The 13,388-nt window shown below is 44.0% G+C and overlaps 2 protein-coding genes across 7 annotated transcripts in view; one reads left to right on the top strand and one right to left on the bottom strand.

The window, feature by feature from the left end:
* Positions 1-7,899, top strand: part of FAM168B (family with sequence similarity 168 member B) — a 97,622-nt gene extending 89,723 nt beyond the window's left edge. For 3 of the 6 annotated variants that reach the window (XM_006773289.2, XM_015570188.1, XM_006773290.2), the window contains exons 4-7: positions 713-855; positions 981-1,158; positions 2,805-2,929; positions 3,328-4,280. In XM_006773289.2, coding sequence (XP_006773352.2) covers positions 713-855; positions 981-1,158; positions 2,805-2,917 — 434 coding nt within the window. In that variant the 3' untranslated portion in view covers positions 2,918-2,929; positions 3,328-4,280. Of the gene's footprint in view, positions 1-712; positions 856-980; positions 1,159-2,804; positions 2,930-3,327; positions 4,738-7,241 lie in introns of those variants that run through there. The other 3 variants (XM_015570186.1, XM_006773293.2, XM_015570187.1) reach the window with 3 other exon arrangements.
* Positions 7,900-7,936: 37 nt separating this feature from the next.
* The window catches only part of ARHGEF4 (Rho guanine nucleotide exchange factor 4), a 27,520-nt gene continuing 22,068 nt past the window's right edge, over positions 7,937-13,388 (bottom strand). The window contains 5 exon segments of the mRNA XM_015570184.1: positions 7,937-9,754; positions 10,351-10,431; positions 11,116-11,180; positions 11,182-11,354; positions 12,124-12,282. Coding sequence (XP_015425670.1) covers positions 9,483-9,754; positions 10,351-10,431; positions 11,116-11,180; positions 11,182-11,354; positions 12,124-12,282 — 750 coding nt within the window. The 3' untranslated portion in view covers positions 7,937-9,482.

Raw genomic sequence — 13,388 nt, 5'->3', positions numbered from 1 at the left:
AATCCCTCTCCCCTCTGACAGCTGTCAGTCTGTTCCATGTATCCATGCCTCTGGTTCTATTTTGTTTGTCACATTATTTTGTTCATTAGATTCCACATATAAGCGAGATCATGTAATACTTGTCTTTCTCTGACTGGGTTATATCACTTAGCATAATACTCTTCAAATCCTTCCATGCTGTCTCAAAGGGTAAAAGATACCTCTGTTTTTGTAGCTGCATAGTATTGTGTAAATGTACTACAGTTTTTTGAAAATATATATTTATTTCAGAGAGGAAGGGACAGGGAGAGAGAGATAGAAACATCAATGATGATAGAGAATCATTGATCGGTCACCTCCTGCACACCCCACTCCAGGGATTGAGCCCACAACCCAGGCATATGCCCTGACCAGGAATCAAACTGTGACCTCCTGGTTCATAGGTAGATGCTCAACCACTGAGCCATGCCAGCCAGGGTGAATGTACTTTCAGAATTACTTTTTCCTTCTGTTTTTATTCTTTCTTCCAAAGTGACTCCCACCCTGCACACACATTCTTATACATTAAGTAATGAAGTCAGATCTTAGTGGAGCTCATATGGGGCCACAATGGTGTCATATGTTGTTTGGTCAGGGCTGGAAAACTGAGTCGCTTATCACTGTATACTTGGTTCCTTCCTTTTGTCTGACAAATGTGGATTTGTGAAAAGTTCATTGGGCTTCTTTGTTTTAGGTTACACTCCTGGCACACCTTATAAAGTGTCCTGTTCCCCCACCAGCGGGGCGGTGCCACCATATTCCTCCTCCCCCAACCCATACCAGACTGCTGTATACCCTGTGCGAAGTGCCTACCCCCAGCAAAGCCCATATGCACAGGTAGGCCTTGGGTGCACTGTGAAGCTCTTGATACTGTTCTTGGGCACTGTATATGTAGATCCCATCTGGGGTCTTACCCACTGGGTGTAGAGTCCTGTTAAAGTTGTTGTTCTTCCTCCCCACAGCAAGGCACATTCTACACACAGCACCTGTATGCAGCACCCCCTCACGTCATCCACCACACCACAGTGGTGCAGCCCAACGGCATGCCGGCGACAATGTACCCTGCTCCCATCCCTCCTCCAAGAGGCAACGGGGTCACCATGGGTATGGTGGCTGGGACCACTATGGCCATGTCGGCAGGTGAGTCGACTCTGGGTTTCCTGTTCTATGGTGGCAGGAGAGCTGGGAAGCGAGAGCTCACTAATACTCTGACCCCTGACCTTGATATTTCACGTCTAGAATTGTGTGGAAGGACATATTCTTTTGAGATGGAATAGCATATTATATTTTTCTTTTTTCCTCCTCCTTTCAGTTGAGACAAGACAGGAGTGGGGGTTAGAGTAATAAATCATGAACCAAGTACCCTCCTGGTAGAGTATGACTGGATGGCACTCTCTGAATTTCAGAGGGCTGCTTTGTTGCTGAGTTGAGCCGTTTGACAGTAGGAACTAGGAGTGACCAGATCTCCTCTGTGAGCATCTCCTCTGTGACCAGATCTCCTTTGTAAAGCAGAAGGGCAACTTTATATTCTGGGGGATTGGACCTTTTAGTGTGGGTTCCTTTGCAGGCCAAATTGTCTGTCTAGGAAAGCTAGTCTTGTGTTAATTGACATCACAGCTACTTGTAGAAATCCTTTGGCATTCATTGACTTTATTTCCCAAGGAAAATAAACCACTGAGAGATGCGAACCCTGGCTAGGGTTGACACATCTACCTGGAGTCCTGGCACCCCTGTGGCAGGGGCCAGGTACACACGATGCACTTGGTTGCCCAGGACTGGGATTAAAAAAATATATATATTGTTCCCGCTTTGTTTTCTAAACTTTACTTCAATTAAGAAAATCATGCCAGAGAGAAAGGTGTTTCTTCTTAGTCTCTATTTTATTTGGTTTTTCCATACTTATCTTTGAAGGCAAAAGAGATTATACTTTCTGTCATGTACATGTTTGTGACAGGTACATGGAAGGGAAGACAGGTATGGGATGAGTGTGGGCAGAGAGACAGGAGAGTGAAGAGAGTGAAGGCTGTTATTTTTGAGGTAGTGCTTGTCTGCAAATGGACTCAGATAATCGCTGCCTTTTCTTCAGGTTAGGGAAAAATACATTTAGCTTAATGTACTCTGAAGTTTATATGGTTTGGAATCTCTCTCAATCCCTCTCTTACATTTATTTGTTTCATATTAATAATTTTTAAGGGTACAGTTCAGTAGTGTTAAGTATATTTACACTGTTGTGAAACACCTCCAGAACTTTTTTTATCTTGCAAAACTGAAGCGCTGTTCCCATTAAACAACTTTTCTTTCCCCCTGCCTGCCAACCCCTGACACCAGCATTCTACTTTCTGTCTCTATCAATGACTACTCTAGGGACTTCAAATAAGTGGAATCATACAGTATTTGTCTTTTTGTAACTGGTTTTTTTCACCTAGCATAATGTTCTCAAGGTTCATATGAGTTGTAACATGTGACAGATTTCTTCCTTTTTAAGGCTGAATAATATTTTTATTTTGTCTTTTATCATCTGATCCACAAAAATAATTGCGTATGTTTATATGAAAGGAAAGCATAAAGGTTTCCACAAATATATTACCATTATGAGCTTTCAGTGTTTATACATCTTTGAGTAGTTCTTATATAATCAGAGTTCTGACAGCAGTCAAGGTCCAAGGCCCTTTCCCTCTTCCTTACCTCCCTCCTTGTCAGAGGCAGCATAAAGTTGTGTAGTGATGATGTAAGGACAGCCTTGACTGTGGGCAGTGCTACCTGCCACACACTCCTCTTTCTTGCAGGTACCCTGCTTACTGCCCACTCCCCAACTCCTGTCGCCCCCCACCCAATCACTGTGCCCACCTATCGGGGTCCAGGAACGCCCGCCTACAGCTACGTGCCCCCTCAGTGGTGATCACCTGCAAATGTAAGTGACTGGTGAAGCCTAGGTTGGCTCTTGACTAAAGTGCATTTTTTTTACCAGTGGAGAATGGCAAGTCTACCATAATTTAAGCACTAATGAGAAAAATGCTACCTGACTGTTCATCCAAGTGTTTAAATTTTTGCTCATATTGGGTCTCTACAAAATAGAAAAAAGAAGGAAACCATTGAGTACTTGCTATACTATGTTTCTTGTACCCGCCCTGCAAAATAAGTAGTATTCCAGTTGTAACTGGAAGCCTCTGTGAGGTCCATGGGTATCAGGAACATTTTCTTTCTGCTGCCCTTTTTGGATTTCTTCCTCCTCTAATTGAAATGCCTCCTTTTCATAGCAGCAGTGCCAGAGGAGCTCTGTGATTGTGTGTCTTTCTCCCTCCTGCCCAGGTTTGAGGATGGAGCTGTGCAGTCACATCCTGGATATTCCACAGCTGGTGCTGCAGGCCTTGTGCCTCCAACCAGGACTTTCTCTTCTTAATGCTCTCAACACTTAGCTAAATACTACTATGGTCCAGTCTTGCAGATCTCAGCACCATTAGTCTCCAACTAACTATGGGTTGGTCTTAAAGCAAGTCATGTTTTGGGGCTGCCTGGCAATTTTTTTTCAGCTAACTGTAATGATGAAAAGGGAGTATTAATGTATTCTGAAATCATATCTAGTTGAATGCATGTTTAAAAAAACAAACACACAAACAAAGCTTGCTCAAACTACCTGCAGTGATTGATGCAAAACCATCATATGCAAAATCCAAAGGAATGGAAAATATTTTGTAATTTGTATCACTAATGCAGTGTTGTAATGTATGCAGAGTCTTAAAGATGTGTTAAAGTGAATTTCTTCATAGAGCATCTGAAATCTCTTAAGTGATTCTTCATCCTTTGGGGTAGATGTAGGTTGCCAGTTGGAAAAATGGAATTTTAGTTTTTAGCCATCAGTTTATTTCATACTGATTGCACTGGGAGAGAGTTGTAGGGTCTGGGAGAGTATAGGGTGGGCCACAGCTACTTGGGGTAACCAGGTTAATGGGCATCACTATCTTTTCATTTAGGCTTGCGGGATCAGTTTGATGTAGACATTCTTAAAAGATTATCATGAGATACTAGAGTTGTATGGCCAGTACATTTACGGGCAATTTGCAGTTTGTCCATCAGCAAACCAGTTTTCTCTGGATTGCTATGTGAATTACCATTACAAAGCTCTTTACAGATAGAGATGCTGTTTTCTATATCTTTATTGGAAAAGCCCTATGTAGAATTAAGTTATTTTCCTAGGATGGAAGATAAGTGAAATAAACAGAAAAACTTGGAAGAGGTATTGTTCTCTTCTTGATTTAGTTTAGAAAATCACTTCCCCTTTTTTTTCTTTGCTGAGAAATATTTGTGTTAGCTGAAAATATATGTAGGCATTGCTATTCTTTCCCCCACAAAGAAGGTTAAGATTTCAGCTGTGTGTTCTGAAGAAAGTTGTATATTTAAGAACTATTAAAAAGGGAACAAAACTTTATTTGAAATTGGGTGAGGCTGCCACTATGTTTAGGCCTATCCACTTGATGGAGACTTAATCCTCTGAGACCATCTGGAAACAGGTGTGGGGAGGTCTGATGTCCATTGTCTGTGAGCCTCTTTTGCCATCTCTTCTGGCAACTGAGAGCACTTAGCACAAAGCAGGTATAGACAACAAAGGGTCAGGCAGCATCAAAATTCATTTACCTGCCAAGGATTATTATGGAATGGACTTTGTGGTTAAAATATGAATATTGTATATAAGAAATTGAGGAATTTTTTTTTTTTTTGAAAAACAACAACAACATGGGTTCAACTTATATTGATGGGAGTTAGTCTGTTCTTGGATAGAGTCAGAGGGAGTGTGAGAAGAGGTTTTGTCTCCTCTCAGCAGTTTGTCAGGCAGGTGGAGGAATATGCCCCTGTTCTACCCCATCATTGTTTCAAGAGCTGTATGCTTTGGTTGGGAAGGGGAGTCTACCCTTCTTATATCTCTGGCAACTAGGTCAGGGCTCTAATTTTGGTTAGGCTTTCATCCAGATTGGTGAGTGGGACACCTCACCCCTGAGCCTTTGGTAATCTTATTTTTTATAGTAAGTATTCTTTGTAACTTTTTTCACATTTTATTTTATAATAAGTTTAGGAATATTTTTACATGGATCATGAAAAGAAAAGATTTCTTATTCCTAATACCTGTTAACATAGTGTGTCTACTAAAAAGAACTTTAAATTGCTTCATAAGCACTTAACCCGTGTGTGTGTAGTTTGTGCACACTTCTTAAACTTTGCGTTGTAATTCCTTCTGTATAGTGGATGGTTTGTAATATCAATAGGTTCCAGGTACAAGTAACAGAAAACTCAGTTTCCTCAAGTTAGTGTAATTAGTTGATAGGAGAAAATGTGATTTTAGTGTATGCTTTTAAAATGCCCCAAACAAAAAAAATGGGAACACACACACACACACACACACACACACACACACTTGTTCTCTTTCTCTTCCTCTCCCTCTCCCTCTCCTTCTCCTTCTCCCTTCCTCTTTCTCTAAAAATCAATTTTTAAAAATTTTTTAAAAGAATATTCTTGCTCCTGATTGTGGCTCTTGCTTAATAAATTGACACAACTGATAGATGGCATGAAACCACACACACACACACACACACACACACACACACACACACTGTACCTAGGGATGGAGACATTTGAAATCAAGAAGAATCTATTAGAAGTTATATAGGATGTTTCTTCAGGTGTACTTGAGACTTAGGGTGAGTGTTTTCATGAGCACTAAATTAAATGGTGTTTTCAAGAGAAAGCAGAATGGGTTTCATTTCCCCCCATTTATATCAGTATCATTTCCCCCTAATTTTCTTTTTAAACCTTTTCCCTTTTGTCAAGTTGAGCTGAGAGACTTTATCAGATACTTTTGTGTTACGGAATATACCTTTTCAGTTGAAACTATCAGGGCATCAGCTATCAAATATGGGTGAAATGTAGACCTTGTCTAGTATGTGTGAATCTGGACTTATGAATAGTAAAAGTATTATAGGTTGTAATTTTAGCAGCGTTTTAAATTCTTTCTAGTAAAATTAATTAAGGAATAAAAGTCCTGTTATAAACTTGCATAATTTGATATCCAAAGCACAATAGTGGAACATTCAAAGAAATTTTGCTTCCTAATTTGAGAGCCTTTTAGCTGAATTATAGTTCTTTTAGAAATTGAGACAGGCAAGCAAAGGATCCTAATTCCTATAAACATGGACATCATCATGGATATTTAATTTGTTTTGTTTTTACAGCCTCTTTCCTAAAGTTTAGGAGGTCCGTTTCCCTGCTTATGGAAATGCTCTGGACTGGATGACTGAGTGTTTAGCAATGAGCAAGCCATAATCCCATTAACTTGCTGCCTCTGAGAAGGGAGGATAACATCAGGGCCAGGGCCATTTGTGATAAAACAGGCACATAGGTACTTCCAGAACCTTTTATGTTTCTTATGATAAATCTTTACAGAGCCTTCTTGTTGGTGTTGTTATTAGACTTACCAGTTGCTATTCTGTGACTTTCTTTTGTACAAACATAGTGTTTACAGGAGATTGAGGAAGGTCCTAAGGCTTGGGATGGGCACCTGGTTATTAAGCATCCTGTCCTTGCCAAGCTGGGCAGACAATGCCTGGCTCTCTAGAGTAGCATCATGACTTTAATAATGAGAGGAAATATATTCTTAAGGTACTTTGGATATGCAAATATCTGGCAATGTTATTCCTTTATGTGGGTTTCTGTGAGTGTGCCTGCCAGTGATTGATTGTGGAAGGATGGTAAACACAGGCCACATCAATAGTGGAGCCTGCTTTAAAAAGGAAACCCAAATTTCTCCTGTCCTTTGGAAACAGTATTACTCGGACCAGTTAGGCCACCTTCTCTCCATCTGGCAGCTGGGCGCCTCAGTCATTGCTAGCCTGAGCATTGCCCATATAGGACAGGACACCAGTCAGACACCCTCCATTGGTTGCAAGGGTGGTTTAAGGATGCATGGCTTGAGGTGAGAGGCAACTTCTGGTCCTTTTCTGGTGCTTTCTATGGAATGGGGATAATCTATAAATAGGAATGTGGTTGGCTTAGGGAAAGGGCAGGCTGTTTAGCTTTCCTCTCTGACACATTTCAAGTATGTGTGTGTGTGACTTGAGCAGACTGCAAATGACATGCTTCAGAGGAGGGTCTGATCTTTTCAGGTAGAAAGTTATAAGTTGATCTTAGATGTTTCAGAGAATTTATCTCTTTATCCACTCTATTCACTTGAACAGAAAACCTATGGATGTCATCACTTTATAAAAGTCCCCAGGACTAAAGTCAACTCACTTGGGACAAGGACAGAGGAGATGTGGACATCTCTATCCAGGGAACCCGAATGAACTATGGGAGATGGTATTCTCCAGGATTTGTACATTGGAGATGATAGGCAGCTCATCTCTGCCTCCTGAGCCCTGTTGGAGTCTCCCTAGGTCCTTGTGTAGATGAGTGAATAGTCAAACTGGATCTGAGGCCAGCACTCTTGTGCACCCTGCAGGATTGTTCTGACAGCCATTTGAAGGAGAGGCACCAAGGAGCCACATAGGTTGTGACTGACCAGGAAATGGTTCCTTTAAAAAAATTTTTTTAAATCATTTCTAAATACTGTTTTTTAGACTGTTCTCTTGGTACATTTTTAAATTTACGTCAGCATTGTCTTCCAGTGTTAAAGGCATCCCTCACCTCTGCATTGAACTCAGATGTCAATCAATACAAAGGAATGGAATGTCCATCCTGATCTAGTTCTATTGTCTGTAAATTCATACTATTTTAATTTTTTATGCAATCTGATAAGTAGATGAGCTTAGATTTAAAAATATTAAAAGCACGTTTATTGTAACAAGAGCTATGTATTAACACTGCAGTTTTGAATAAAGATTGACTTGTGTTGCATATTATGGTTTTCATGATTTTTCCCTGTAGGTTTTGTCTCAAGGTGGTTTACCTGCCGGGAGGTGGTGTAGTTTCTCTAAAGTTAGGAAATCCAGTGGTTTCGAGCAAAAGCCCTGTAGTGCTCAGCTGCTTCCCAGGTACTCTTGACCTTAGCAGTGTGTAAGGGTTTGTGGAGGCCACAGGTTGTGAGGACTGTTTCCCTAGGTGGGAAGGGGGAGGAAAGCCACCTTCATTCCTCTTCTTCTGGTCCTGTAGCTCAGGTCCTCCTGGGAAGACATATTCTTCCCCCTTTCACTAAGGAAGATGCTGAGACACAGAAAGATTATGGACTGCCTGTTCCCCTAACACATTTGCTAATTTCAGCTAAATATAAACTCTGAGAGCAGTCAGGGAGGGAGTGGGCTTCTAGGCCCTAAGGGGAGAGAGGGGCTGAGCCAGCCATACCTCACTTGGACAGCTCCCAGTGGCCCTGAGCATCTTTCAAGTAGTTAGCCTAGCCACTTTAGCCTCTTTTCACTAAAACCGTGAGGCATGAGCTCAACTAGGTGAGGCCCTACTCCCAATTCTGGGTGCTACTGGGATTATTTACTCCAGGTTAAGGAAAGGTGGGCATACAGAGGAGAAAATGCATAGACATCCATAGAAAACAAGGGCTGGCAGCCAGTTTATTTTTTACAAGTTTTTTTATGAAATTAAATGTAATGTTTGGCTTGGAGAAGGTAGAGTAGTGCAAGTGACTACATGCTGCTGAATTCCCATGGGCCAGAGGGGCTGCTTGGCACTTTGCACCCACAAGCCAGGCCCTGGATGTACTCATGGGCACCCTTCCTTGGGGTGGGATGTAGGCTTACCCCTCCAACCCACATACTCACTGGCTTCTGGGTGGACAGGTCAGTCCTGCATGCTGGGCTATAGAACTCAGTCCTTATGGCTTCTCATGCTCACTTAGGGTAAGGCAATCTTCCTGTGTCACTAACAATTCTTTTTCTCCATTTTGAAAAACAAAATACAAACAAAAAAAATGGAACCAGGTTCTGGAGTCAACACACAGCTACATGTGGACATACCCTGATAGAAGTTTGCAGTTGATTATAAACACATTACAAGTGAAGAGAGTGTCTAGAGAGGAACTGGGAGACAAAATGGATAGGCTCTGGGGCCAGGAGTGTTCATATGCAGAATACCCGGTTCCCACCCTCCAGAGATGTCAGTTGCCTGGCACCATCAGCTGGAGGCCTGCAAGGAGAATTGGAGGGCAGAGGGGCACACAGCCCAGTTTTCCAAGTGGTGGAAGGCAGTCTCCTCCTGCCCAGAGAAAACAGGAGGAGGAATGATTAGATGTATGAAGAAGAGAGTCTAAAGTAGTCAGTCCTTTTACACATGTCCAGCTTGCTGATGGTTCTCAGCTGTAGTTTCCAGGAGGCCCCACAAAGGTAGGGAGGATGGCGAGAGGCTCCTGTGCTGTGGGTCTCCTGTCCCTCCAGCTTGTGTATGTAGTGCATCAGTAGTGAGGAAGAACCAAGAATAGGTGCAGAGCCTGGTACGAACTGGTGACACCAAGCCATTTCCTTGCTCAGCCCTGCTCACTTCCAGTTTGCAGAGTAGGCAGAGGAGGGCTGGAAGCCATGGGTGAACCTTGGGGAGGGAAAGCTGGAGACTAGCTGGCAGAGCAGGCCAAGACAGTGCTGTTGGTGGGGAATAGGCTCACTTGGGGAAGGGCGCCAGCCGCTAATGCTATACCAGAAGGTGGATGGCTTCTACTTGGGCTCTTCCAGCACCAAGACCTGTTGCTGGGGCAGGCTGGTTAGCAATGTCAGGTGCTCTTGGTGCATCAGATAGCAGGGCTGTCTGAGGGCTGGGTAAGGAGACAGAAGGGGTTATATAAGTGCCTAGAGAGTCATTAGTACAGGGCAGAATGGCATCCTCTGCTGTGGGGTGGTAGCATGGGACCTGTCCCAAGGCTCTGCCTCAGACTCCCATGGTAGGGAACTTGCTTCCAGTGGGGTTATTACACCCAGGAGCCTGAGCCACCCTCTTGTAGAGTGCAGAGATGAGGGCTAAGGGACCTGGAAGGTGTGAGACCCTGCAGCTTCTCCATGGCATAGGCTCTGTGCGAGGCAGTTTCAGTGCCTCTGTGGGAATGGGGATATAAGGTGGCTGTGAGGATGACTGCCACAAAGCAGACCTGGGGAAGTGAGCACTGTCACTATTACTAATGGTATTGCTTGGGAGCAGGGTTGTCTGAGGTGATAGAGAGCAAGAATTCCAAATGCATACTGACATAAGTTTCATCAGTGGTGACCCCTTATCACCAGCCTTTGGGAACAAACACCTGCAAAGGGCAATGGGTAACTGAGGACCTAGGTGCTAGCTCACTTTGTCTTGGGTGTCAGAGAAGGGTTTGATCAGGACTAGGCTTCTAAAGTGGATATTGGACTACCACCTGCTTACCTTTGGGCTTCCTAGGTGCCTGCTGCTTGCTGGCATTCAGCATGGCCTGCTCCCTCTGCAGCTTAGTGATGGAGAAGCCTGGGAGCGAGGGGCACAAATGAGATACCTGCTTCCCTGCCAGGACTTTGCTGCTCTTCTATTTTCCCCTCCGCCCCTGCCCACAGTCCTTTTGTCCTATGCTTCCTGGCCATGGAGCAGTCCTCTGTGTACCATACTCGTTCTACAGTGTGCAGGGCTCATCATGCTGCAGGGACTGTGTCCTGCTCAGTCAGCTGGCCTTGGCTCCAGAGAGAGCCAAGGTGCTCCTCCTGGTGCCCTTCTCAGAGCCCTCCCTACATTCTCCCCTTGCCCTACCCCATCTTTCACCAGAGGCTTTTCCCAAGCCAAGAGCCAATCTGGTCACTGCTGAGTATGAGGACAAGGGGCACATGGATAGGAGGGGAATGTGGTGGGGAGATACCCTGCTCATATGGGGATGGGACAGGCTTCTGGAGGTCAGTCCCACCTCCCACTCCAGTGTTATCCCTGCAACTGAGCACACTTGAGTGTACGTGTGTTGGAAGCAACCCCTCCCCTCACAAAAGGCCAGCAGAACCATTCCCTGGGGCTGAAATCAAGAGACCCTGGAGCCTCACCAAACCCGGAGACCCTTGGTCTATGAGACATGCAGTCCCAGTCAATGGTTGTCCTGACCTTGCATTCCAGGGTAAGGAGGCCTGGTGGGCCCTTGCAGTGTAGCAAAGTTGAGAGGGGGTATTTCATCTGTCTTCTCGTCCAGCCACACCTGCTCCCTCTCCCTGGCAAAGGCTTTGAGCCAGCACTGCTTCTGCAGGCTTCCTGGCACACAGCAGGTAGCTCTCTCCCATGGTTCCATAGTGCAGTTGGAAGGCATTCTTGATGCTCATGTGGAGGTCTTTATCCTTCCAGTACTCTAGATCCACTACCTCTAAACTATCCATGTCCACTCGGCCTTTATAATACAGCACATCCTGGTGTAGAAGGTCCTGCCAGAGGCACCATGAGCTGCCAGCCCAGCCTGCTTGTTGGATCCCTCCCCAAACTTTGAACTGCTCTCCTGACTATCTTTAAGACCCTGTGTCACTCACTGTCCTGTAACTGGAAGGGCTGATGGGCCACACAACTACCTTCCTAGCAGAGGATGAGCTCACAAGGGCATAGTGAGCCTAGTACAGCCCCCAATTATGTGCCAAATCTATGATGAAGAGCCTCACTCCTTTAGTTAAGTTATTGGCTAGACTGAGGGTCTTTAAAAGGCACCTGTAGTTTTGTGGGCAAGCAGCATGGATACAGTTAGTGAGCCAGGGTCCATACCACAGCAGAGAAGAGCACCAGGTATACCTGGGCCAAGTCAGTTGTCAGGAGGGCTTCTGGATAGAGTTACTTAGCAATGTTTTAAAAGAGAAGTAGAGCTAGCAGCACAGAGGAGGTAGGGAAGCTACTGGAGCAGAAGACTCCAGGGCTAGGGAGGGGAAGCTGGGTTTTGTTCAGAGAGGAGGGTGTTCTTATAGTACTGGGTCCTGGTCAGGCTGTGAGGGCCACCCTATAGTCCCTGGGTTACTCACTTTCCCACCATTATCCTGGCCCTAAGGGCAAGACCAGGGAAGGGCCTGCCATACTGAAGGCTCTGGGAAAAAAGGTGCCCTTTGTGTGTCATCTTTTCTCTGGGCAGCTGCTTCTAGCCCTTAGCTTCACTTTCTCCATTTCTGCTCTAAATAGGCTGTCCAGCAGGAAAGAGAGAACTTCTTACTGTACCTTCTTACAGTAGATGAATTGGTGGTCAAAGAGAAAAAACATCCTCTGCTGGCTCTTGGCTTGTGGCTGTGTAACTCGAATCAGCTTCCCTGAGTAGATGAGTTCTGAGCTCCTGGCCAGAAGATCTTCCCCGTGAGAGACCGCAAAGAGAGCCACGAGCTTCAGACAACATCAGAGCAGTACCCAAGAAGCTTCATAAGCAGCATATCCACAGAGAGATATTGGTAATCAGAGCAGCAAAAATTTAAAAAAGAATAGGTTAAGGGACCATTGGGAATACATGAGGCATAACATCCTTGTGATAGGGGTACCAGAAGAAGAGAGAGAGCAGGGGATTGAGAATCTATTTGAAGAAATAATGACCAAAACTTCCTTAACCTGGTGAAGAAAAAAGATACAAGTCCAGTAAGTGCACAGAACCCCAAACAAGAGGGATCTAAAGAGGCCTACACCAAGACATAACTAAAATGGCAAACATTAAAGACAAAGAGAATCTTAAAAGCAGTAAGAGACAGTTATGAGGTGCTCCCATAAGACTGTCAGCTGATTTCTCAACAGAAACATTTCACACCGGAAGGGATTAGCATGAAACAGTCAAAGTGAAGAAAAGTAAGGAACTACAGCCAAGACTGCATTAGTCAGCAAGACTATCATTTAATATTGAAGGATAAATTAAGGGCTTCCCAGACAAGAAAAAGCTAAAGAATTTTTTACCACCAAACCAGTATTACAAGAAATGTGAAAGTGCCTGCATCAAGAAGAAGAGGCAGCCCTTGGCTGGATGGCTCAGTTGTTTGGAATGTCATTCAGTACACCCAAGGTTCTTGGTTCAATCACAGGCACATACACACATATAGGAGGCAACTGATAGATGTTTCTCTCACATTGATGTTTCTCTCTCTCTGTCTTACCCCCTTTCCCCCTCTATTCCCCTTACCCTTCTTCCCTTCTTCTCTCTCTCTAAAATCAATAAAAATCATATTCTCAGGTGAGAATTAAAAAAATAATAAGAGTATACACAGGCAGCAAAATCTCAGATATATGCCGAAGAAGTATCTTCACCAATACAGCTCCCAGGACAATGGAAACTAAAGAGAAAATAGACAAATGGGACTACATCAAAATAAAGAGCTCTGCACACAAAAAGAAACCATCAACAAAACAACAAGAAAGCCTACTACATGGGAGAACATATTTGCCAGTGTTATCTCCGATAAGGGTTTAATCTCCAACATTTACAGGGAACTCATACAACTTAACAAAAG

Source organism: Myotis davidii, unplaced genomic scaffold, assembly GCF_000327345.1.
Source record: "Myotis davidii unplaced genomic scaffold, ASM32734v1 scaffold286, whole genome shotgun sequence".
Classification (NCBI taxonomy): Eukaryota; Metazoa; Chordata; class Mammalia; order Chiroptera; family Vespertilionidae; genus Myotis; species Myotis davidii.
The sequence above is the reverse complement of the archived record's forward strand: the minus strand, read 5'-3'. Positions and strand labels throughout refer to the sequence as shown.